We start from the raw sequence: 27,777 nt of genomic DNA, 5'->3' as shown, positions 1-27,777 counted from the left end.
TCCTGGAAGGTAAAGGTTTTTTTAAAAAAAACTGGGGGGGGAAGGATGGCAGGGTGAGTGGCAAGGGGGGCGGCGGGTGACAGAGGGAGCGCCGCGCCACCGCCGCTCGCAAGCAGGCGAGCGGCAGTGGCGGCGCACAGCGCTCCCTCTGTCACCTGCCGCCCCCCTTGCCACCCACCCTGCCATCCTCCCCCCTCCCCTCTCTTTCCCCCCCGCTCCCGGGCCGATGGGCACAGTGCTCATACGAGCGCTGTGCCAGGCCGGTCCGCGGCTTTTCGCGGCTCCTCGCGGGTAAGCGAGGAGCCGCGAAAAGCCGCGGAAGTCTCCACACTTCCCCCAGCCCCGGCCTGAGGCCGGAGCTGGGGAAAAAGCGCGCCATAAGCGACTTTGCTTATGGCGCGCTAGACCAGGCCTCACTGCGGCCTGCCGCTGGATTCCCTTGTGCGTCATCTGGACGCACAGCAGGGAAACCGGGTTGGAAGGCGCGCTAAGGCCTGGTCTAGCAAGGCCCCAAGACAAATAAATAAATAAATAGCTTGTGAATGTATTCAGGACACTCCCCAGGAGCCCCTCTTCTCGATTTTTAGGAGCATGGGGTGGAGGGCACTTACAAAGGATGAGGGAGGATTGCGGTGGCACCAGAAAGATTACAAGGAGTGGCAGGGGGGTTTGCCACTTTTTTCAGGTGGCTCTCTAGCCATTCCTGGCAACCCATGATGAAGTTGCCCTGCTGGGTTCAGATGTCACAATAGGCCATCCTAAAAACAAACCACTCTGAACAACCCAATAACAAGCCATGGTTTCAGGGTGGGTTGTTCATGGAACACAACCCACAATGAAAAAAAATGCTCCTGAGAAGCTACACTGAAATGTCACTGTGACAACCCACCATGGCTTATCATGTCATGCGAACCAAGTCATTGTGTAACAAAAAGTTATTGCACAAATAGCACTGAATCTTTTCTCTCACAAAAGGTTGGATCTTACCTTGAAACTCTGTGTGTACGTTTAATCTGCTTTAATTTGTAAACACACACACGATGAGAAAAAAGAACAGAACTTTTTTTTAAAAAAAAACACACACACCATAAAAACAAAAGGATGAAGGAGAGGTATGTATGAAATATTTGCTAGAAATGGAATTGCTGAATCAACACTGACCAGTGCACTTCATCATAATTATCAGGACATACTACTGCCAGGGGATTTATAAAAATCCCACTCAGCAAATAATTGCCCTGCTGTTAGGAGATAGTCAAGAGTGTTAACACACTGTCACAGTCCAGCGTTTAGTAAGATATTCAACATTCAATTACTCTTGCTGAGAACTGAAAAGAAACATGATATTTTTTCAGCTACTGCAGTTATGCTGCCATAATAATTCCAGTGAACATTTGTGCTAATCTCCAGATGGAAGGAAGGATTCTGAATATTCCACGTGTCTCCACCACCACCACCACCACTCACAACTTGAGAGAGAAAAGTAGTACTTAGAAATATAAACATTACACAAAAGAAAAGAAAATCCAGAAATAGTGTCATAACATGCCTTTTTAAAAAATCAACCAACAGAAAGAAACAGTTAAAATTTTCCTCAAAGGGTTATGGTATACTGTTAAATGAAATGAACAGAAAAGGATTGAATTGTTTAATGTGGTTTTATTAGGTAGGCTAAGAAGAGTAACCTACTCAGTTGTTTAATTTTATGCCAGAAACAATGGCATAGTATGTACTTGCCTGGACCCTAAGATCATCTTCAGGGGTCCTTCTCCATGAACCCCTGCACAGGGAAGTGAAGTGGGTGGCTACCAGGAGGAGGGCCTTTTCTGCTGTGGCACCAGATTCCTAAATTCATGCATTTGGAAGTAAGTCCCAAGCAAGTTTGCTTAGAATTGTGATGTGCCAACAGTCTAAAATTTAAATAGTTTGGCTGAAAGTATTGAAATGCATGTGGGTATTTATTTGATTTCACAGTTCATAAACAGTTTTTTTTAATAAGAGACAAGAAACCCTAACTATAATTTGTATGGGTGTACAGCAAGGATGTCTCGATTATCCAAGACAATCATAAAAGACTGTAACTGAGGCCCAACATTATCACCACTCTACTCTGTGCTTTTCACCGCTGATTTCATCTTATTCAGCTTACGTGAAATATTTAACATAACTTTTTATAACTTTTCTGTAATGGTTAAAACAGGAGGAAGGGGGATGCACTCACTCCTCCTGCGCCCCATCCTCCGTTCGCCGCAAAGGGCTGGTGGCTGATGACAGGGGATGCAAGGATCTCCTGCCACTCTGGAGCAGCAACAGGAGTCCCTAGCATTCCTCGTCCCCAATCGCCAGTCGTTTCCCTCTATGGAAGGGGGGAGGGAAAGGGACAGGCACATCCCTGGGAACACGTGGGGAGCCACGATTGGCAGTGCCCCACCCAGGGATGGCATGTGCCTGCCCCGGGAAAAGGTGGCACAATTGGTGGCTCCCCAAGAGCTTCCTGGACGGGATCCAATCTGAGAAGTGGATAAGAAATAAATTATTATTATTATTATTATTATTATTATTATTATTATTATTATTATTATTATATTATTTCCCCTACCTATAGAGCCCCAACAGGCAAGAGTGTCAGGGGGTTCTGCCGCTCTTGCCTCACAACTCTGTAGGCAGGAGAAATAATCCATGGAGCCCGACAGATGACACAATAATTAATGATTGTGCAGATAACCAACTCTGCACAGCATTGATTAATGGAGCTGCTTATTTCTAGAAAATAAGCAACCGTGGGGTGGTTTTTGCCCTACAGGCGACACAATAATTCATGGTGGACTATTTAGCGTGGACTACTTAATCCTTCATGGATTTATTTTTCCATGGCGAAATCAGTCTGTGTCACCCAAATGTTCTTCTTGACAAAGGAAAATCTTACTCCTTTTAATATACACTCCAGAATTTTTGGTAATTTACTATAAGTATTATGTTTTTAAAGGCTTGTTCCCCCAGTAGACTTATTTTATACATCTCATATTTGGACTATCTGTTAGCAAAACATTCTTCCTACATAAGAAAGCTAAATTGGGTTACTTTATTTGGCTATTGTTTAGCATTAACCAGTTGAACACAACATCCACAACAAAAGCTAGTTCAGTACTTACTAATAGCCATTTTCTTTCAAATCCTCAAGACATAATATTTTTTTAAAAAATTATTCTGAGGAAATCTATTATATCTTAACGTTTACAGCTATCTTAGAAACTGGCTCGATTTTAGCTTTTGCTTCGTACCATAAAACTGTCCCACCAAGTCGCATTTCAAGGGCAATGCCATTGTTATTTTTATTGAGTTGTGTAAAAAGCAGAAAGCTATGTGAGAGCATCATTTTTGTCTGCAGATTCTGAAAACCCACAGCAGCCAACACAGTTACAATGAACTACTTAGCTCTTTTTGAATCAATAATACAAGCCCGAGGCATTACATGCTGAACCAAAATAGAAATAAACACATGTAAATTAATAATACTGCAAATATCATCACTTTATAAACGGAAACACCAGAGGCAGCACTCATGAAAGCATCCCAAACTGCAAGGGAAGTCATTTACTGTGACATCATAGCTAATGTTTTAATTTTCCAGTCCCTTCTACTTCTTTTGATGTTACTATTTGTAGTTTTAGCCAGTTTGCTGATTAATCTTCGATCAGCACAGGCATAGGAAACCGTATTTTAATAGTTAAGGATGGAGGAGAAAATTCAAGATTATGACACAGACTTTATGGAGAAATCTAAGCAAGTCACTTGTATGAATATGAGCTTGTTAGTAACTATATTGGTGCAATAAAATGGGAGACAGAGAATAGATAAAATTACATCTTCTGTTGCTTGTGTACTCAAAATCTGACAAAATACCAGAACAATGTTGATTACAATTTGGTCAGCATTTGTCCTTTCAGCTTACTTCCCTGTTTTCTTGCTAAGGTTCAATGAACAAAAAGATACATTAAACCCCATGCTGATAGAAAGAGATGTATTGCTTATGTTCATATTTGAAACAACCGAGACTAAATAAAAGAGTTCCTTTTAATTGTTGGCAATTATGTATGCTTCCTACATTTATTACAAGGTAACAAAATTTGCCTATTTTTCTGATCTTAAATTGTCTTTGAAATATAAAGGGCAGAAAATCTTAAAAAACTATAATGATATCATTTGGTCTTTGTAAAATCTTTATGAGGGCATTACAAAAATAAGACAGGAATAGTGCGGGGTGGGGGAAGCCGACATAATATTTTGTTTCTAAAATAAGGATTCCTTTTCTTTCTCTGAAAAGATTAAGTTAAATATTAAGAAATTCAAAATGCCCCTTTTCAAATCTCATTCTCAACAGAAAAGACATGGACATCATAGAACATGCACTAGGTGTATGCTTTTCTAGATGCATTTCACAGTGAGATCTCTTGCACGAGGCAACCAGTAGGTGGAGCAGATAACATAATTTATGACTGAAACATTGGCGTAGATTCTTCAGCAGGTTTCTTCATAATTATAGGGATCATGAAGAAAGAATTTTCTTCAAACAAAGGAAGGCTTAGATGTGTTAGGTGTTACTTGACTAGTTATTGAAACCACTGATAAACGAAGAACTTTGATTAAAAGCTCAATATTTCATAAGGATAAAGTTTTAGAGCTTGTCATTTATTTCTCCAGGCATCATCTTCTAGCAACCCAAGTTTTAATAAAAAATACAATCCCAATTCTATTTTTAACTTATTTCCATGCTACGTTTATACTAGCATTGGACACTTTGAGAGGGTAACATATAGGGATGCAGCTAGTCTGTATATTTTAATGTTTGCAGAAATAAAAAAGTTAACGTCAATTGCATAACATTTGCATTAACTTGCTACACACTAGATCATAGTGAATGTGGGCTACATTGCAATTCTTTTGGGTGGGGGCTTCAAGTGCCAGCACTTAATATCTCAATTAATGCATTACATTTCAGATACGAACATGATTTTGTACTGCTGAAGTAAAAAGCTAACATAAGTGCATGTTGCACCAAGTATGTTTAATATAGTTTGGAGCTTTTCTCTGCAATCAGGTGGACAAGAGATTTTTTATTTCCAAATTAACCTTAAATGCCTCCATGGTTGCCCTGACTAAAGCCAGTTTTATGAAATCTTTAGAATATTTGGAGGTAAATATATATCTTAATTACAGAGAGATTATTATCAATATACTCTTTCTGTCGGCGTATGAATAATTCATTCTTAATAATATTCATGTACTAATTAGTCTTTTCTTCTGTTTCTTCACAAACAAACCTTGATTTCACTAAATTTACAATTAAAATAACTAATTTGCACTAATCAGTTCACTTTTCCATAATTAATTGCCATGCAGCTTAGGTAAACAAACTCCAACATTGCTTATTCATGATTGATGTGACAGAAAAGAATTTTCTGAAAAGGTGCTAAATTTCCTGTCGTGAAATCACATGGCATTGTCTTTGATCTCTGATTGGAAGAATGACACTTCCTGAGCAGAATTTATAAGCCTAATCATCAATAACAAATACGTTTAAGACTGAAATAATTTTGCTTGCATTTCCTATATGGATGCTCGTATAAGTAGACACTTACTACAGGCAAACAAAGACTTATTTGCACTGATGATCATAAGTAGGGATTAAAAGGGGGAACACCCGTCATACCAAACAGCTTTTCAGACTTCAAACAAATATTCTGAGAAGAGTAAATACATCAGTCAGAATATATTCAAGAGTGATGGTTATAAGAATGGAATCAAGGTAACTTTGCTGAGCCAGGAAGATCTCTCTAGAAAGTTTTAACAGATAATTCACACTTACAACCTGTTTCAAAACATAACAGAGGAATGTAATTCTGATCCAAACATTAGCTCAATTAAAATGGAAAAAATGAAACCCCTCCTTGGCTTAATAACTTGTTATTTCTTGACAAGTGAGACAACACAACAATAAGCCAGTCAAAATGAGTTTTTAAAGTGAGGTTATGCCCTTCGTGTTGTATTATCACAGTGGCAGATCAAACTGCTGACTTGGACTCTTTCTGCCAGCCGTGCTGATGCCGCCTCTATGAAGCTGCTGTCACACAGCAGTCATGGTACCTGCTCTCGCCTATAGAAATGCACTAAATTGAACTCGAAGTAGTGTCTTTGTGATATCTTTTCAACAAGTCATGTCCCATTCAGCCTGCTAGTTTATCTCTGTCAAGGTAGGGGCCCCAGTGGTTTGCATGAGCTGTCAGGGACAGGTACACCAACCTGCTTAGTGCTAAGGAGGTAATGCATCTTTCGGGCTAGGTAATCCTTTTTCTTTTCTTCCCTTTCGAGGGCTTTTTTCACCTCTTCTTTCTCCTTCATCTCTGCAAACTCTTCTAGTTCTCTCCTGCATCAAAACAATTTAGCTGATTACAGGGCCAAGGTGAACAAAATTCTAAATGCTTTAAAATCCCTTTCTTGGTCACAGCTTCCCAGATGATCTATGCTGGCATTGTCCAATATTTACTAAAATCAGCAACACCAGTAACTGCTTAGCACATTTAGCAATTCAGGGCTCTTGCTATTAGAACAAAATCATTAAAGCCACATTCTACCAGTGTGGTAGAATGATTTACCTTTTTGTGCAATTCAGCTACATGTTCGATTTGTTGTTTTAACACATGCACGTTTGAAGCTTCATAAGTAAATGAAATGGTTGGATATTATTATTATTATTATTATTATTATTATTATTATTATTATTTATTTATTTATTTATATAGCACCATTAATGTACATGGTGCTGTACAGAGTAAAACAATAAATAGCAAGACCCTGCCGCATAGGCTTACATTCTAATAAAATCATAATAAAGCAATAAGGAGGGAAGAAAATGCACCAAACAGGCAGTAAAAAGTCAGAACAAAATCAAGTTTTAAAAGCTTTAGGAAAAAGAAAAGTTTTTAGCTGAGCTTTAAAAGCTGCGATTGAACTTGTAGTTCTCAAATGCTCTGGAAGAGCGTTCCAGGCATAAGGGGCAGCAGAAGAAAATGAACGAAGCCAAGCAAGGGAAGTGGAGACCCTTGGGCAGGTGAGAAACATGACATCAGAGGAGCGAAGAGCACGAGCGGGGCAATAGTGTGAGATGAGAGAGGAGAGATAGGAAGGAGCTAGACAGTGAAAAGCTTTGTAGGTCAACAGGAGAAGTTTATATTGGATTCTGAAGTGAATTGGAAGCCAATGAGGCGATTTCAGCAGTGGAGTAACATGGTCAGAGCGGCGAGCCAAGAAGATGATCTTAGCAGCAGAATGGTGAACAGAAACCAACGGACTGATGTGAGAAGAAGGAAGGCCAGTGAGAAGAAGGTTGCAGTAGTCCAACCGAGAAATAACCAATGCATGAACAAGAGTCTTGGCAGAAGAGACAGACAAAAATGATCGAATCCTGGCAATATTATACAGGAAAAAACGACAGGATTTAGCTACTGCCTCAATAGGAGGAATAAAGGAGAGCGAGGAATCAAATATAAAGCCAAGACTACGAGCTTCCTTGACTGGAGTAAGTGTAACATTATTGACAGTAAGAGAGAATGAGAGATGAGGAGAAGGTTTAGGAGGAAAAACAAGCAATTCAGTCTTTGCCATATTTGTGTCTAGATTTTAAAAAACCATTTAGCTTTCAAATTTGATAGCTATGGATAAAATATGAAGCGGTATTTTGATTTTTGGGCAGAACATAGATAAGGGAATAAACTGCTCCTTATGGCTCTGGAGCATGCAGGAAACATGCAGTCTTGGTGAGCATGTGAACATGTGCATAACACGATAAAAGATTTGCAGCCACCTTCGAATAAAATAAGGGGTTAGATACATTCCCAGAGGAGATGACTATGTGCTACCTCCAGTACCCGAGGCAGTAAGCCTATGTGCACCAGTTGATGGGGAACATGGGTGGGAGGATACTGTTGTACTGTGTCCTGCTTTGTTGGTCACTGGCTGACAGCTGGTTGGCCACTGTGTGAACAGAGTGCTGGACTAGATGGACCCTTGGTCTGATCCAGCATAGCACTTCTTATGTTCTTACGTGGGTAGGGCCATCCATAAGTTTGCAATAATTGCCATGTTGAGGTAGACCAATGGTCCTTCTAAGTTCAGCTTTCAGCTTACTGACAGGAGCCAGCAAGCAAGATAAGTTGCAAGCAAGGAAATATCCATTATCTATTGTTGTCCCTCTTTCCAAGGGGGCAGAAAAAAGATTTATTGTTTCTTGGCTTCTCCTATAGGAATTACACATTATTGCATGTTTATTAGAAGAAGGTCAGAACTCAGTCCTAGCAGGACTGTTAGATGAACTCTGATTTAGTATAGGCAGAAAAAGAGTGAATTGGTTTCTATTTTCTATTAAACTATTACATCTTAATGCAAATTATTTAAATCTTAATTAAAAGCATTTCAGAGATTAAATGTGATTGCTTACTATTATTGATAATATAACATATTACAGTATCCCTATCCACCCATCCACCCACGCACACACATACCCACCTATACCCACAGTAGAAGTTAGCTTGATTAACATTTGTTGTTATTGGTATTAAGGAACAGCTAATTCAAATTAACCTTGTGTGTGAACGACATAAATTTTGCTCAGTGATGTATGTAAATTTAATAAATGTTAATTAGGTACGTTCTGACCTTTTTCTGGGCATCTTACATAAAATACAGCATTAAAAATAATTCAGTTCCTGTAGGGTAAATATTTAAAATACCTGAACATATTCCAGATCAATTAAACATCAGCAGGTGCAATCCATAACCCATTGAAGTTAATACTAAAACTCCCGTTGATGTTAATGGCATCAGTTTGTATCTAGCAAAGACCCCAATTTACATACAGGTGCACACATGCTGAAGGGGGACAACAATCCTGCACCATATTGCACACAGCTCAGAAGCTCTCGTGATTCTCTGGAGAGACATTTCAGATGAAGAAGGAGCAGCTGCAAAAGGACAAGAGGAAGCCAGCCTATCTTTTCTTGGTACAGAGTTCTGGAGCCAGGGAGTGGCCACCAAGAAGGCCCTTTCTCACGTCCCACCAAACATGTTTTTGATGGTAGTTGGACCAAGAGAAGGGCCACCTCCAAAGTTCTTAGAACCCGGGCAGGCTTGTATGGGGGAAGGCAGTCTTCCAAATAACCTGGTCATATGCAGCTTTGTTGGTCATAACCAGCACTTTGAATTGTACATGGGACAACCTGGTAGCCAGTGAAATGGTTGTAATAATTGAGTCAGCTTATGTGTGCCCTGTAACCAGCCCTGATCAATAGCCTGGCTACAGCATTCTGGATCAGCTGAAGTTTCCAAAGACTTTTCAACGGCAGTCCCATGTACAGTGCATTACAGTAATCCTAGTTACAGTAGGATGCAACTAAGGCACAAACTCATAAGTGAAAAGATTCTGATGTATGATAATGAGCAAAAAGAGATGAGCAGAAATCCATGTGCTGTATCTATAACTGGGTCATTCCATTTAATGTTTTAATGCTCCCCACATAAAATCATCTCCACACACACAAAACTAGCATGTTATAAACTAGTCTTTTTCCTGACAAACTAATTTTGTATGGGTTGGAGTTATTTTATATCCCTCATTGATCCTCCACCTGCAGTATGGTGAGAGACACATAGAATAAGGTGAAAAGGCTGAATAAGTTGAAAAGACTGGCTTATGGGGTATTCTAAAGTCCCTTTGCTTTGAAAAAGGTTAAAAGAATAAAGCTTGTGAGAAGTGTAGGGACTGTGGATTCTATTGCATGTTCGAGTTGTTCAGAGAACCATGTGACAATTTGTCAACTCTGTCTACCCAAAGACTGGAGCATTTGCAGTCTACTGCAATTCTAGATATTTTCAGTGTTATAATGGGATTTAGTAATGTGGTAATAATTGTATTATAGATATACAAAACTCTGCTCCAAAAATTTGCATGATATATTTACCAAATATTAATTCACAGTGCATAATAAAGTCAGTTACATGTTAAGCAAACCACATATGTTTTTCTTTCAAATGTGCAAGGAAAAAGTAGAACAAAACAGAAATAAATTAAAGATAGAAGAAGATGTATTGTTCCGTTTCAATCCCTGGAAAAAAAATTTGTTGCCGTTTACTGTTAAAGATTTCTAATACAATATTTCATACAAGGTTACTTATGAAACATACTGACGTTTAAAAATCACCATGCTATGCTTTTGCAGCAGTGTAATTTTTCCCCCAACATAAGATTAAATTGCAAAATAAATGAATTACTTAGAGTGGCATGGCCCCCATTTTGCCACACTTCTCTTGAAAATTGCTTATTAATATGAAAAAAGAAGTTGGAAAATAGCCTGTTTTACTTTATGCATAGTATTTGGAGGCCTCTGAGCCTGCAGACCTGGACTTGCTGTGCATTTTAGATTGTGTTGGCAAGCGGGTACACCGACCTTTCTGACCTGCATCTCAAGGCTATTATTTATCGCTAAGGAACCTGGTAAAGCCAAACAAATTTGTTTCCATTGAAAGGATCTCTATCTGTGTCTGAGAATTTGTGCCGTACCAAACCAACCTCATTAACTGTGTCCACCTTTGACAAAGAAGTAGGAGTTGGAGGGACTGGTGACCTTTCTTTGTCCTTAAGGAGCAGATTTCAGAGCCTTGAAAGGTGAGCAAATAAGCATTTTTTTGCAACGACACTATTAAACATAAACAAACATACATTCTCAGTTTTTTTAAAGCAATTACACCTGTCAACATTGGTGCACATGTCTCTTATTTAGTAATTACTCTTTTTCATTGCCGATTTGTCTGGTCAGCCTCAGTAACACTGAAAGTAGCTAATAAAATGCCTATGAATGTATGTTTACAGGTTTTTCACATTTTTTTCCAGCTCCTCAACAATGGTAAGAGCTTGTGTTGTCCAAAAAACGAGTAAGAAAAATACCTACACTTGAATTTCGTTATACAGAATGATTCGTTATATATAATGATATTGTAAAATAATTTCCTCACATCCAGTAGTCTTGACCAGCCTTCCCCAAGCTGTCACCCTCCAGATATGTTGGACTACAACTCCCTATGCTGGCTGGGGGATGTTGGGAGTTGTAATTCAAGACACCTGGAGAGCACCAGGTGGGGAAGGCTGGTCTTGACTACTTCAAATGTATGATTCAGTACCTTTTTTAAAAAGACATTTAGGACATTTGTTAAAATGTGGTATATGGCACTATATAATGTTATTATAAAGCAGAGGTAGGGAGCCATTTTCAGACTAAGAGCCAAACTGAACCTGGCCCAGGATCTCAGGAGCCACATGCCAGCAATGGTTGAGGCTTTTGCCCAAAATAGGAGGGCCCTGGTAACATGTGCCCCCGCATGTTCTCTCTCTCTCTCTCTCTCTCTCTCTCTCTCACACACACACACACACACACACACACACACACACACCACACACATATAGGTGCACACATGCACACCATTCCCAGATCTCCCCTCAACTGATAATACACTATAGAAAATATAAACAAAGAAATCTTAATTAATTAATCATATGATTTAAATGGAAAATTGCTAAATTTATTGTTTATGCAAATCAGCGTATGAGCAAAATATAGATCAGACAAAATAGAATAGGCAAAACATACTTTTTTATTCTTAGATGGTAAGTGTACATGTCACAGCAAGCACTATCTTAGAAGAGGCATTCCCTCTTGTGTGACAATCAGGTGGCAATGCCTCTTCCAAGATGGCACCTGCCATCTCCATTTCCAAAAAATAACATTGGAGGGGGGGTGCTTTTAGTTGATTGAAAGGTTTTGATTGGATTAATTTGACAGAATAATCTATGAAAGATTGCAGCCTTGGAAAACATGTCTGTTTTCACTCTCTCCAACACATATTCTGCCCTAATTCTGGTTTAAAATTATATAGAGGGAAGTTATCTGGGGGAAAAAGCTTAGGACCATTCTTTCATACAGGAGTGTAATAGAACAGGATAGTTTTCCCATGGCTTTACCAATCTTTCTTCTCTATCTCCATTTGTAGATCTGCTTCCCAATCATACATATTTGCCAACGGTGTTTTATTCCCCTTTTTGAAGAATGTGATAAATGTCTGACTGTGTCAGATTTCCTGGTCCCTCAGGCAAGCACATGTTCTGGCAAACTGACATGGGACACCCAAATCAGTGAGACTTTATTGCAGGAAATCCCATGGCAAAAGTTTAATGGTTACACACTTCAGAAATCATACAGCTGATGGTCAGTAGCTATAGGCTCCAAGAAATTCCAGAACAGTCAAAAGCTAATCACTGCTACCATGACAAGAGTCCCATAAACGTGGTTTCCCCGTTGCCATCTACAGTTCTGAACACAAGGGAAGGTCGGTCCATACATGGGTTCCAAACCTGGACAAGGTTGGGGGGATGATTCTTGACATAATTTCTCAGGCAATCAAAGGAGCAAATTCTTGAAAAGCCGAACAAACCACCCCAAGAGAGCTAGTCCAACGTCAGACTAGCATTGTAACTGGTAACTCAAGGCAATATGGTCAAGGCTTAAACAAGATCACAGGGAAAGGTAAACCCTCAAACACAAGGAGTTCTGTGTCACTGCTTTTGCATGAGCAACTCCTCACCACATGAGTTCAGACAGACAAAAGGAAGTCTAACAGTCAATGATCACACCCAGTCTGCTGGTACACTGAGCTGATGGCAAACAAAGACACACAATCCACAGCAAAGAAGAGTTCTAGTCTATGAAAAGCCTCACAGTACTTTTCATGGCAAGTTCTTAGTAATCCAAAGTTCCACTTAGGAGGGAGCATGTGCAGAGTGCCCCCAGAGTCTCAGACGACGATGGATCCAAACAGGGAGGTTTCCCAGGAATACATGCCAGATGTTCCTAGCAAAGGCTCCTCGCCTTTGCACCAGCTTAAAAAGGGAGTTGTAGAGAGCTTTCTGATGAAGCCAGCTACATAAGGATTGCATTCTTAGAGCTGAGTTCCTGGCCTGTAACCAAGTGCTTCTCCGGAGATGCTGGGCCTGCTCTCTGTGCTTCATTCATGTTTGTTCCCAAGGGCTGGGTGGTCTCATCATGTCTGCCTCAGTGTCTGACTCATTGTGGGCAAGTGGAGAGAGAAGTTCCCATCGGGCACTCCAGAGAGGCCAGTCTCTTCCCCAACTGCACGTCCACCATCCATCTGCAATGCTGACTCTGGAACGTCATCACAGGAAGGAGAATCCTATGAGTAGAAAACCTATTTCTACTCATATTACAAGGGATGTGGCATAATATGAGAAAATCGCATGAGGGCATGGTCTGAGGGGACAACATGCAGTTACCTGCTGAAGCTAAACAGATTTAAGACTGTTCAGAGCCTGGGTAGGAGATACCAGGGAACCCTTTTGTAAGCGGTCTTGAATTCTGTGATGGAAGAAAGGCAGAATATACATGTACTGAATAAATAAATATGTCTCCAGTAACAAAACAAACAGGCTGATCAAGAATTCCTTTGCCACCTACTGTGCACAACTTGCTTACACAAGGAATTGCATGATGTCCCCATATTCCATGACAGTACGCACTTGGCTTTCATCTTGAAGATCATATGTTTCACATACTTGTTTTATCAACTGTAACCCTACCGCTAGAGAAATTGCAGGCAAATATTGTTTCTTAGAGTTGGCATCTACAGGACCAACTAGAGACAGAAATATAATCATGGTATATTATAGCAGAAAATAAAATAGATGTTGCTGCATCAAATCAAAGCCATCAAATGCACCAGTTTATCAAATTCAGTGGTATACAAAGTTGTCAGGCAAAACAAACCCACATATGTTACCAAAACACCTTAGAATCACATTCATTGCAAGAGCAAAATATTAAACAATATATAAAATTCAAGATCAGGAAACACTTCAGTTCAAAACCCTAATTCAGAATAACATCAATGAATAACTCACTGCCCTTACTTTCAAGCTATAAACGACAAATTTCTAATGTCCATTTATGCCCTTTTATTTCAGTTATCAGATGTCAATAACCTTACTTTCTTTGCCCCAAATTCTATTTTAGTGTTCCATAGGAACCATCTTCAGTCAAGAAGCTTATGTGTTCAACGAACTTGTGAGATCGGCCAAGCTAGTCACACTCCTGGTGTTGGCTCATCCTTTTGGTCACACTCCCTATGTCTGTGAGTTCACAGCTGTAGACATGTAGGGACACATTTCATTTGTCCAAAAGAATGCACAGGCATGGGGAACATGATCAAAGGGGTGTGCCAACATCAGGGGCATGACTAGCTGATGTGGCTGCTCATGCATTCACTGAATGTGTGAGCACTTGTCTGAAGTGGACTTGGGTTTCTTTCAATCCGCTTCCCCACCTGTGTAGCCTCATTAACTTGCTTTTTGTTCTGCAAGTAGAATTACAATTCACGTTATACATTTTTCCTGCCCACCTAAGAACCATGTTGATCAAGCTAGTTTTGAACTCCAATTATGTCCATCTGAAGGAGCAGGTGCGTAGCTTGGGAGTATTCCTAGATCCATCCTTGTCACTGGAGGCCCAGATGGACTCCGTGGCCCAGAGTACTTGGGGTCAGCTTTGGCTGATCCGCCAGCTACAGCCTTTCCTGGACAGGGACAACCTAGCCACAGTGGTGCATGCACTGGTAACTTCCCAATTAGACTACTGCAATGCACTCTACGTGGAGCTGCCCTTGAAGACGACTTAGAAGTTGCAGCTAGTGCAAAATGCAGCAGCTAGACTGCTGGCAGGCACATCTTACAGAGACCACTTAAAAGGAATTGCACTGGCTGCCTATATGCTTCCGATCGGAATTCAAGGTGTTGGTAATGACGCTTAAAGCCCTAAATGGCTTAGGACCTCGAATTTTGCCAAACTGGCTCGGATGGCAACCCTATACACTTACCTGGAGAAACTACGATTGAACTCATTGGGGCTTACTTCTAATTAGTCATTTATACGACTGCAATGTAAGTGGAATTACATATGAAAATAACCATGTGCACCTCTCATTGACATTGTGCCCTAAAATGCCCTACAAAATGCTGTGAGGGACAAAGGACAAAGAAAAAGAAGGGCTGATAATGCTTTGAGAAAGTTGGAGCAGCAGAAATAGAAGCTTCTTTGTGATAAAATCTGCCATAACAATTTAAATCTTTTCACTTGTTAAATGCATTCATATTTTAGAAGCAATGCATTTAGGAACACTTGTCATCATGATTCAACTAAGATTATATGCAGCAAATGTCTGAGGTAGTGAATTTTTCACTTTTGTTTAGGTATTAAAAATAAAACTCATTCATGTGCCATGCTAACTTATTGTTATTCTGAGTTTTCATTTATTCGGTGTGCAAATGGTGTTGGTTCCAGCAAGGAGATGCAAATTTGGTTGACAGTGTTCCTTCTGTTTGTATAAATGTTAAAAAAAATACATATATAATAATTTTCCTAGCACTTTAATAAACGATTATTTCAATAGTATTCCGATTCTAATGGTGATGCACCAAACACTGTGATTTTGCAGATTTCTACTGACATCCTTTTATGAGACTTGTATCAAAACATTGTGTTTTGTTTGCATTTAACAAGGGTTTTGTGATCTTGTGACTGGAATAACTATAAATTTGTAGTATTAAGTAAAGCAAATGGCATTTCAGAAAAATCAATATAGAGTATAATTTGTCTAGGAAAGGAAAGAGCACCAAGTTATTGTGATTCAAAATGGCTTAAATCATAAAATTCCTGCAACATAGGCAATAGGCAATCTTAGCATGAAGGAGTTTAATAGCTGCAGGAAAACAGCAAGCTCCTAGGGGATTGCTGTGGGGTGAGAGAGGCTTTAATCCCCCAAGCAATCCCAGCACTGCTGATAATAGCAGTGGGAAAACAGCAAACTTGGAAGGCTTTAACCTCCCCACCCATCCCCAGTGATCTCATCTCTGCCATCAGGGAGGGCAAGCTTAATCCTCCCATACCTGTACCCGCTCAGGTACTACAAGCAAGAAGGAATTGTTGTAGATCACAAGCTGAATATGAGCCAACAGTGTGATGTGGCTGCAAAAAAAGCAAATGCTATTTGGGGCTGCATGAATAGAAGTATAGCTTCCAAATCCCGCGAGGTACTGGTTCCCCTCTATTCGGCACTGGTTAGGCCTCATCTTGAATATTGTGTCCAGTTCTGGGCACCACACTTCAAGAGAGATGCAGACAAGCTGGAGCGTGTTCAGAAGACGACAATGAGGATGATCAGGGATCTGGAAACAAAGCCCTATTAGGAGAGACTGAAACAACTGGGCATGTTTAGTCTGGAGAAGAGAAGATTGAGGGGAGACATGACAGCACTCTTCAAATACTTGAAAGGTTGTCACACAGAGGAGGGCCAGGATCTCTTCTCGATCCTCCCAGAGTGCAGGACACGGAATAACGGGCTCAAGTTACAGGAAGCTAGAATTCAGCTGGACATCAGGAAAAATTTCCTGACTGTTAGAGCAGTACAACAATGGAACCAATTACCTAGGGAGGTCATGGGTTCTCCCACATCAGAGGCCTTCAAGATGCAGATGGACAGCCGTCTTTCAGGTATGCTTTAAGGTGGATTCCTGCATTGAGCAGGGGGTTGAACTCAATGGCCTTATAGGCCCCTTCCAACTCTACTATTCTATGAGATGTGGGTTGTGGATGGCTGGGGGAAAGAGTTGGCCCCCGACCAACTAACCAGCACTGCAGGCAGCCTTCGAGGCCAAAAATATTATCCACCCTTGACCTATATAAAATTTACCTTCCTCATAGATCAAAATGTCCCAACGGGAATATGGAAGTGGAAATGCAACCATGAGAGCCATTTAATAATCCCTGTCGTAAAATGAAGTGTAAAATTTCATTCTGCTTATCAAGTGGTTATTTGGTTTCACCAATAATATTCCATGAAAGTTTAGCTCACATGTAGTATGCTAAGCATTTACTTACATCAAAGTAATTTTTAAGGAGTCTAGATATACAATCTCCAACTCGATTCTCATCAGCTTGTTACATCAGCGCATTAACCTTGAAGCCGATGCATTTCCAACGTTTACAAACTTTTACAAATTTCCAACGTTTACAAATTTCCAACTTTGTACTTCTACAAAGTAGCACTACATCGATTTCCAGGGTATCTTGGTACTAAAAAGTTACATGAAATACTAATGTGATGTATAAAGAACAAATATTTAAAATGACTATTTTTTTTAGAAGATTTATATTTGAGAAGGTTTAGGATGCTGCTCCTCTGGCCGGGAGGGAGGCCTGCTAGCAGATGGCACTTATGCTACTGAAGGCCCCTCTATACACCTGTGGAAGGCGCTGCATGTGTAGATGACTTGCTAGCTGTGTTCCACCAGCAGTGTCTGTGTGGGGGAAAGGTGTTGGGGCCACCAAGGAATCACAGTATACAAAGCCTCCTTGCTCCTCTGACACAGCCCCAAAACTTGCCCTCAGCTATGCCAGCCCTGGAGCTCACATACCGTATTTCTTCGATCGTAAGACGCCATCGATTGTAAGACGCACACTAATTTCAGTACCACCAACAGGAAAAAAAAACCCTAAGATACACGCACGATTCTAAGACGCACCCCAGTTTTAGAGATGTTTATATGGGGAAAAAGTGCATCTTAGAATCGAAGAAATAGGGTACTTAATTCCTTCTCTTTGGCTACTGTCAGAGGGGAAATAGAAGAAGAAAAAAAGAGGAAGAACTCCCAGCTGTAGTGAGCCAGTTAAGGAAATGCTGGTACCACACTGGCTCATTCAATATAACAACAACAACAACAACAACAACAACAACAGCCCCGCTTATTTTATACAATGTTTTACTCTGCCACATTTATTCAGCTTCCAAATGAATTTTGAGATCTAGGATTACTTACTAGCTAACCTTTTCACAATGACTTGGTTCACACAGTCGTCGCAGCCCACCATGGCTTATTTAAGCCACAGTGGATTGCAGCACATGCCAGCAGCCATTGTGAATATTCAAGTGTAAAATTGTGATTAATCACTGCGATTAATCGTGATGTCCAAATCCAATGAGGGTTAACAAATCCCTACAACCCATGGGGTGTTTTAGGGACGTGGGTGGTTTATAACCATGGCAACCATCCTGTGCTGGGTTCAGATGTCACAATAGCTGCCAGCATGTGCTGCAACCCACCGTGGCTTAAATAAGTCACGCTGGGCTGAAGCAAGCAAGGAAACTGACCCATTATATCTGTAGCATTTTATTGCACCTGTTTCCATCCAAAGATGTTAAATCAGTATCTGCAAGCAGCACCATCCTATGCAAGTTGACTCAGAAATAAGACTCTAACCTAGTTTACATTATCATTTCAGTCACGGTACCTTAAATACCATGGAGACTGAATCAGCCTTGGTCGCCCTGATGGATGACCTTTATCGAGAGAGGGACAAGGGGAGTGCAAACCTGTTTATTCTTCTCAATCTCTCATCGGATTTTGATACCATCGACCATGGTATCCTCCTGGATTGACTCTGTGGGATGGATATCGGAGGCACTGTGTTACAGTGGTTCCGGTCCTACCTACAGGGTTGTTTTCAGAGTGTAACACTGGGTGACCATTCCTTGGCCCCTTAGCAATTGAGCTATGGGGTGCTGCAGGGTACTTTCTTGTCCCCAATGTTATTTAACATCTATATGAAGCTGCTGGGAGTGGTCGTTAGGGGACTGGGAGCTAAATGCCATCAATATGCTGATGACACACAGCTCTATCTCCCTATGACAACTGAATCAGGTGAGGCTGTGCAGGTCCTGGACCGGTGCCTAGACTCAGTAATGCACTGGATGAGAGCCAATAAACTGAAACTGAATCCTGGCAAGACAGAAGCCCTGTGGGTGAGTGGTTCCCAAGTTTGGGAGAAAGGCTCATTGCCTGTTCTGGATGGGGTTGCACTCCCTCTGAAAGATCAGGTTCGTAGTATGGGGATAGATCCATCACTATCACTGGAGACTCAAGTGGCTGCCTTGGCTCAGAGTGCCTTTTACCAGCTTTGCCTGGTTCACCAGCTATGGTTTCTCCTCGACAGGGATAGCTTGGCCATGGTGGTACAGGCATTAGTAACCTCCATTAGTAACCTCCAGATTGGATTACTGCAATGCGCTCTATGTGGGGCTGCCCTTAAAGCTGCTCCGGAAGCTGGAGCTAGTGTAGAATGCTGCAGCTCGGCTGTTGTCCAGAACTGTCCTTTTCCAGCATGTAACTCCTTTGCTGAGGGAACTGCACCGACTGCCTATTCACTACCGGGCCAGGTTTGAAGTTCTTGTATTAGTGTATAAAGCCCTAAACAACTTGGGACCAGGATACCTGAGAGAGCGCCTTCTCCCTTACCAACCTGCCTGGTCACTGAGGTCATCTGAGGGCATGCTCCACATAGACCCATCCTCCGACTGGAGTCCACCAGGGGAAGAGCCTTCAGCGTGGTAGCCCCCTCCTATGGAATTCCCTGCCTCTGGAGGTCAGGCAGGCACCAACTTTGTATTCCTCCCGGCACCTCCTGAAAATGTTGTTGTTCCAGGAAGCCTTCCTTTAATGAACAGCTGCGGTTTTATTGCACTTTTGTTTCTTTTAAAAATGTACTTTTAATGTGTTTTTATTCTGTTTTTATTCTATTTTATTTTGTCCACCACTCTGAAATTTTGAAGTGAGAAACAAGGGGGAGGCATCAGCATGCTCAGAGCAATCCTATGATCTGCAACAAAAATCCCAACCAACCTACAGCTCAATGAGGACTGAACATGCTCAATAGCCAGGGAATGCTGAGCTAGGAACATACCTGTTAGGAAGTGAGAGTACACTGCAGCATTTTGTTGCAGGTACCACTTGAAAGATATATTGGTGACACATAGTAGATCTGTAGGCTATAAGCATCTGGGAAGACCTGGAGCCCCAACCACCTACCTCTCTCAGATGTGCATCCCCTTGCCAACAAAGATCACTGAGCATAGCATGATGCAAGATGACAGAAACAGGGAAACATCTGGTGTATGGAAATCATCATGTGCTACTCATGAGGATTCCTGTTTTCTAGTTGCTCATCCTGGACCCACCTGCTGCTTTATTCCCCATGGCTACTCCTTTTGCTCTGTCTACACTCTTGTTGGCCCTTTCCTCATATCATACCCATTCATTTTACTTACCGCCTCCCTTCTGCTTCTCAGGGACACTCTCCTTCCCCATCTAGCCCCTTTGCTTCACTTAATGCCTGTCCTTCTCCCTGAATATGGTCCAAGTGAAGCCTCATAGCCCAAAGCCAAGTGAAAAACTAAGCCAAGCCTGAAAATGGACAACGACATGTCCTGGGACCAAAAAGAAGTCCTATGGATGAGAAGGTCCAGAGTACACACCTGGCTTTAGGACTGTAGGCATACAGAATTAGTCAATTACTGCCACAGCATATTCTTTCTAGAGACACAATGAATTATTTTAATACAGTGATTGGAAAGCAATATAAGAAACTATGTACCATTTTAATCACCTACTAAAATGATTTCTTCTAAAATTTAGGTAATGCCTCTAAAATGACAAGAATTACAGAACTATTAATGAGAATAGAGCAAATCCTCCTCCTCCCGCTGTTTATCTTCCAGATGGTTTTATTTCTGGATCTGGAGTTCGGCTCCTTTATCCTGGGCTATAGATGGCCTGTCAGCAAACTACAATTAGATCAAACCAGAAGTGCTTTCATTTAATCAATTACAACCTGAGAATTGTATTTTTTAAAAATCAAATTTATTAATATATAAACTTTAGGTAATCATATGTATCCTCCTAATTTACACAATATTTATGATGCTATATGTGTCCTTGAAATAGGGACACTATACTATGAAAAAGTGGCCTAGCTGTTGGAGTTCATAAATTTTGCTCAGCTTTGGATGAGTTCAAAGAATTGCCATGTAAGAAAAGCCTTACAGAGGGAATTTATCTGATTATGGCAGTAATAATTACCCAGCTGTTTATTGCAGATAGAGAAATAATTCATGTAGGCAATAGGCCGTGGTGGCAATGACACTCCACATTTAGTAAATATGCAAACTGTTCACTTCTAATTAACCAAGCTAGAGGATGCCCTTATTAAATGTATAAACTAAAAGTGCCTTCCTGACAAGTGATGAATTGTTACATTGCACAAACTCTTGCCACAGAATTATTGGAGTGAACTTGGGGCTTAACTTCATTAAGAGATCTTGTGGGATAGTTAAATGAGGATGGACAGCATAACAAGGCCAGCCTGACAGCCAATGATATGTTAGAGCTTAATGAAATTGCACCTTTTCCTTCTTTTCTACTTACTTTACAGTTAAGATCCCACTTTAGATAAAGTAGAAGACTGTGAAATCTGTTGCAATTGGGAGTATATAAAAGTGCAAGACACAGTGAGGATCAGATTTGAACAGCAGGAACAATCTGTAGAAGACAGCATTGAAGGCCATAACTAATCTTAATCAAGATACTTCGGCAGCCAAAATGCTCCAAAATTACTTCCTTACTACTCTAGAACTGATTCGAGTTTCATCCCTTCCTTAGAATGAATTTTTCAATTAAAATATTGGGTAATAGAAAATCGGTTGCCCACTTTTTTATTTATTTATTGCATTTCTATACAGCCCAATAGCCGAAGCTCTCTGGGCACTACACAATAGAAGCAGATTTAGATTTCCCCATCAATTTACATTGTGCTTGGAAGGGAATGTGTAGCCAGAGCATGGCTGTAATGAGTTCTCATTTACCCACTCCTATTAAGAAGCAGGCCACCATCTTCTGCCCCAAACTAAGTCTCCAAACAATCCTCAAGTATACTCATACAAAGTCTGTAATGCTAATTTACTCTCCATGTTAAGAAAGTCTTATGAAAGCTGTTAGAATTTCATCAGATGAAGATAATCACATGCCTTTTTATAAGACAGAGGTGGTTAAAGGCACTTCTGGCCATGCAAAGATCTATTCCCAATAAGCATTTTGGACTGGATAACTATCAAGGCAAAGCAAGATCCTGCTTAACGATCTGTTCAACTCACTCTCAGTCATGGGGATCTTCTCCAGATCAATGGGAGTATATAGGAGTAGGAATCTACTCCAAATCGATTATCCCAGGGGCTTATAGCATTTCTTGGGGCCTTCTGGCATTTCTCAGTTCCAACTATTTCCCCCCAATAAAACAATCCATCCTAAACAAATTGAAAGGGTTTCTGGGGTTTGAACTAGACCTGGTCTAGTGAGCTACCCAATAATATGTTTTTCCTTGGGTCCCCAAGCCTTGTTTAAAAAAAAACAGAGAAAAGCAAACTGGCTTCTGTCACTGGTGAGCAATGTCAGGCCTCCAGATTGGCCTGACCAGCTGTACAAGAAGATAGACTTCCTAACTCTGCTGGTCCATGGAGCAGAATCTCTATCCTATTAATCAGCCCTATACAAGCCCAACATTCAACTTAAATCCCAGCACCTGACTGTAGGGTCTAGTTCTTGATACAATCACCCATGGTACACATCCAGGTCCTGACAGAAAGCTTTCCTCACAACCAGATGAAGTATGCATTGCCTCACATTCCCAAAGTGTTCTGAAATTGCCCCAAACATGTGATCCACTTAGGCCACCACTGAAATACAGCCAACATCCTAGACTGCGGGCTTTTTATGGTCAACCTGAATGGACAGAGCCTTTCCTAGACACCTAGATGACAGCTGTGCCATCAACAGCCACAACAGACACCTGCATTATGTTTCATGTTTTAATACATTGAAATAAAATAAATACATTTTCAAGGGCATTTGGGGGAAAGGCTGTGACAAGATGAACAGACCTATTGGAGTACTCGAATTTGTTCCCAAGCCAAACAGGTATTATTTGGAGGCTAAAGGCTTTATTAAAGATTTGGTGCAATATATAATTTGAGTGGCTAATTCCACATTTGGTTCTGAAATTAAGATTAAACCCAGGCTTCTGTCTTAAAAATAGGGCAATTACTTCACAAGTATTACAGCTCCATGACATATTGATTTGAGAACCAACAGTCTAGCCTGATTCTTTTAGGATCAGAACTAAAGATGGAAACACACATTATAATGGCAGAAATGTGGTCCTAAACCCATGTTTGCCGAGTTACCATGAATGCAGAAGTCATGCACTACAGAATCAGCTGGTGGGAAAAGGACACTGTTCAGTAAGCATACCCCACCCCACCCCCGCAGCTAGTTCTCCTCCCAGTTATGCTTATTCCGGTCTCAGAGATCAACTGGGGCGGGGGGGGGGGGGGGATTGAAAAGGTGGAGGAGATTTGCAGGAGAGAATTGGCAGATGAGGAAAGGGATTAGCATCTCTCCTGCTCAGTTCTCCCCTGCAAATTCCCCTTGTCCCTGCATTAGGGTTATGAAGCAAACACAGTTGGGAATCCCATGTTTGTCTCATAACTTGTAGTTTAATCCAAAGGGTCTCCAGTGAAACCTATTTCAAATGAGCTTAAAGCCATGAGCCATGGCAGAAGGCTTGTGGATAACAGGTTCTAATGAACTCAATCTATTCCTGGAATTAGCTCATTTTCTCAGTTGATTGCATGATACCTTTAATGCTGCAAAACATTAAGTAACAGTTAAAGCCAGTGTATATCTGAAACAGTAAAAGTAGAAGAGAAACGGAGTGTATTGTAAGTTTTCCTATTATCAGCTTTATCATGTTTTATTAATGCTGCCAATCTGTATCTCTGAGGCTAGTTTTTAATTTCATGATATCATTTTCTTGTTCATAACCTGCAGCGGTGTTTTTTTTGTGCATAAAGGGCTATAGGTTACAAGTGTACACGTCTAGCAAGTGCATACTCAGCCTTTAAATTAATCAAACCAATTTATCTTTGTAAGAGACACAGTCTCACTATGAAAACATAATCTTACATATGTGTTACATAAACACAATGACAAAAAGGGTTATCCATACACGGAGTTGCTTGCTGATCTTATGTGCTGCTCTAATAGGCATGGTGTATGTTTCCAAGTACCCCTGTATTTCTAAGTTCATTTTCACTCTTTGTGTTAATAATTAAAACTAAACAATGCACAAATGCACTTATTTTGGTGTAAATTTACTAGTCCTAATGAACGGTACATCCTGGTTTATTCACAAATTATTATTTGGTCTACAAAATGGATATTTCCAAAGACTAAAGTGAACATGAGTTGCCTTCTAGAGTTGCTTAAAAGGAAAGAATCTGTCAAATGAGGCTTCTCCCATTAACACAGCACTATGACAAAAATAACCATATCTAGTTAAATATAAAGGTACTTAAATTCCTTAAGTCCAAGGAGTAAAAGAAATAAGATTTCACAAGTGGATTTGAACCCATCCCATGGAGTGATGGGGATTACTCTAACCCTGGGCTGGGCCACTCTAGGCAGGCCTGTTAACACCATCATGGAGGGGAAAATAAGCCATGGTGGTTTATTTCCCCTTCCACATGTACAGGCTACAAGCCAGCAGGATTTGTGTAATTACCTTCACCAATGCAGCTTGCTGTGTCATGTGAACCTGGAGAAGGGCCTTGCTGCTGTTGTTAACAAGCCACCCAGAACCTGAAAACAACCCACGGCTTATTTCCCCCTCTGTGACTGTGCGAATGCCATCAGTGGAGCACAAGTCAGACAGTGGTGGCAATTTGCTTTTCTTGTATAGCCCCAGTATTGTTGAGGCAGTTCTAAAAAATGATCCTGGCCTAGCAGTACTTGGCTTGGCTCAACTCCCTTACCTCAGAATTAGATTATTATTATTATTTATTTATTTATATAGCACCATCAAGAATAGGCTGCAACAGCAGCCTCTAATACTAATGCCTTATTCTGCAGACTTACACAGAAATTCAGGTGTATTTTCTTCTTTGCAGAAGCAAGGAGATAATTCTACGTTGTTTTATATATTTCAGTTCTGGACTTACTCGATTAGATTCAATAGAATCATATCTGCATGCATACTGAGATAAACGAGATCATAATTTGCCACCACATGGTTAGGTAGATGGGAAAAAGAAGACTACTTTATATATTGGATAATGGAAGCAATTCTTTCCATGAAGAAATAATTTAATTAGCACCATAAACTATTTAGAAATAAAAAAAGAAATTTAAAGTTTTACTACTCAGTACTTTTATCTTTACCTGACCATCTCATTATTCAAAGCAATCGCTTCCAGGTACTTCTTCAGTGCATAATAATTATGGATATATTTTCGGATGTAATAGCCTCGCCATCTTTTTTGAATCTAGGGGAGAAAAAGCACATATATTTGCTTCAAAACCATTCTTGCAATAGAAAAATGTTTTCAAACATTTAGATGAAATATTTGGTCTCTTTTGTGGGGGATGATACAGCTCTAACAGTTAGCATGCATGCATACATATTTTTACCTGTCCATTAATTTGGGAATGAGAAAAAGTAATATATTAACATATTTATATTGATAAAGGAATCAAAAGGATATTTCTAGTAGGCTAAAGTGAATATGAGCTGATAATGATTTTGTAAGACATTTTGCAATGATCCGTGATTGTAATGGCCCGTTAGAACTACAACCATCTATCTAAACAAGGTAGCCTACCTACTGTTAAAAGCCGCATCGAAATAAATCATAAGTATTTATTTATTTATTGCATTTTTATACCACCCAATAGCTGAAGCTCTCTGGGTGGTTTACAAAAATTAAGTATTATTGTAATCAAGTCAAAGCAAAGCTAATCATGCTAAAAATTATCACATGCCCCATAATGCAAGTCAATATCTAGCTTCACTACTTTTCAAATTGCACTGCAACTTTTATCTTAAAAAGTGGCTGAATGTTATCACATAGCAAGTTGTCCAGCTCTGCCTCTTTAGAACCCTAAAGCCCTCCCTACAGGCAGGGAAGGCTGGATAGGTTGAGCACATGCTTAGCAAAAGCTGCGGAAGAGAACGCCGAGTCATATTCACAAAGGAGAAGGAGCTACTGGCCTGGGTTTAACTTCCCTTTATTATTTCTCAGATGGCTAACCTTCCCTACCAGGTGGGAGGCAATAGAACAGGAAAGATTAGCTGTGAGTGCTTTAAGCCTCTCTAGTTTCCTTAAAGAGTTCAAACATTAAATCACAGCATTATTAACAAAAAAATGCTGCATCATTAAAATCAATCTTCATAACATCACAATGCTGGGATCTCCTACGTGGATGAGATCTCCTCTTGACACCCAGCAGGCTCCCTGCCCCTCCTGATTTTATTTTTTTTTTTAATTAACTGGGAGGTTACCATGCTTCAAAGCAAAATGCTACCCTCCAGTACCATCTTTAGTTAGATTCATAAAAGTGGTTTTATATATTGGAGCTCAGACCCACCTCTGACTTGTACACACATTCTTGGAAAGTTACTTTTCTATTAGTCCCATTAGTTTGCCTTCCGGGCAATGACTGGCCACACTCACCATGGCAGCCAACTCCCATGGCAGCCATTCTGTGAGACATCTCACAATACTCAAAATTCCAAATGTGGCCATCAACCCAAAAAAGTTGGGGGGCCCTGTCATAACATAATTAATATTAGTCTTCTCAATAAATTGAGGGATGTGCCACTCCCTCTCTACAGCACCTGGCCGGTATAACATCTCTACTACTACCTTATGTACATGGTCTAAACATTGTTAAGGCTAACCGTGAAGCTGGAAAATGACCAGGACCATCTCTTAATTTTGGTTTCAAATTCTGGTGAAGTGAGCTAGAAAAACTGTGAGCTTGGATTTTGAAGAAATTGACAGAAGAGCCCTGACTAGGCGTACAGAGGCATATAGTACAAGAGGTATGCCCCCTCCAATTCCACGTTACTTCGAGAAGCAGCAGTAGCTCTCCACCCCACTGGAACCAGTGCCTGAAAAATAGGGCACAGCACCTTTAAACACTATCCATTCTTCAGATGGAGCAATGCTGTGAATACCAAACCCGTCAGCAGAGCGATTTAAGGCCTCAGTTAGCTCCACATCCTGGCTAGGTCAACATCCTAGTTTGCTTCCTCTGTGGGCCTTGCTAGACCAGGCGTTAGCGCGGTGTGAGGCCCGGTTTTTCTCCTGTGCATCCAGATGACGCACAGGGAAATCCGGGGACAGGCCGCGCTGAAGCCTGCCTTAAGCCAGCATAAGCGAATTCGCTTATGGCCCGGCTTTTCCGCAGCCCCAGCCTGAGGCCGGGGAAGCGGAACGTCTAGCAGGATCTGTGGCTTTTTGCGGCTACTCGCTTACTTGTGAGTAGCTGGGAAAAGCCACGGACTGGGCACAGCGCTCATACGAGCGCTGTGCCCATCGGGCCGGGGGGGATCCCGGGGGGGGGAGAGAGGGGCAGGGAGAAGGCCGGACATCGGTGATGGCAAGGGGGGGAAGTCGGGGATCGGCGATGGCAAGGGGGGGGAGATGGGGATTGGGCCTGGCAAGGGGGGGAAGACAGGGATCGGGCCTGGCAAGGGGGGGAAGACGGGGATCGGGCCTGGCAAGGGGGGGAAAGACGGGGATCGGGCCTGGCAAGGGGGGGGAAAAGACAGGGATCGGCGATGGCAAGAGGGGGGGAAAGACGGGGATCGGGCCTGGCAAGGGGGGGAAAAGACGGGGATCGGCGATGGCAAGGGGGGGGAAACAGGGATTGGCGATGGC

At 41.1% G+C, this 27,777-nt stretch overlaps 1 protein-coding gene across 1 annotated transcript in view; it reads right to left on the bottom strand.

Annotated features, from left to right (window-relative positions):
- Positions 1–27,777, bottom strand: part of SPATA17 (spermatogenesis associated 17) — a 110,021-nt gene that overhangs the window by 66,475 nt on the left and 15,769 nt on the right. The window contains exons 5-6 of the mRNA XM_063125579.1: positions 25,274–25,377; positions 6,301–6,424 (exon numbers count right to left, since the gene is read on the bottom strand). Of these exons, the coding sequence (XP_062981649.1) occupies positions 6,301–6,424; positions 25,274–25,377 (228 nt within the window). The remainder of the gene's footprint in view (positions 1–6,300; positions 6,425–25,273; positions 25,378–27,777) is intronic.

The sequence above is a fragment of the Elgaria multicarinata genome, chromosome 4 (genome assembly GCF_023053635.1).
Source record: "Elgaria multicarinata webbii isolate HBS135686 ecotype San Diego chromosome 4, rElgMul1.1.pri, whole genome shotgun sequence".
NCBI classification, from domain to species: Eukaryota; Metazoa; Chordata; class Lepidosauria; order Squamata; family Anguidae; genus Elgaria; species Elgaria multicarinata.
The sequence above is the reverse complement of the archived record's forward strand: the minus strand, read 5'-3'. Positions and strand labels throughout refer to the sequence as shown.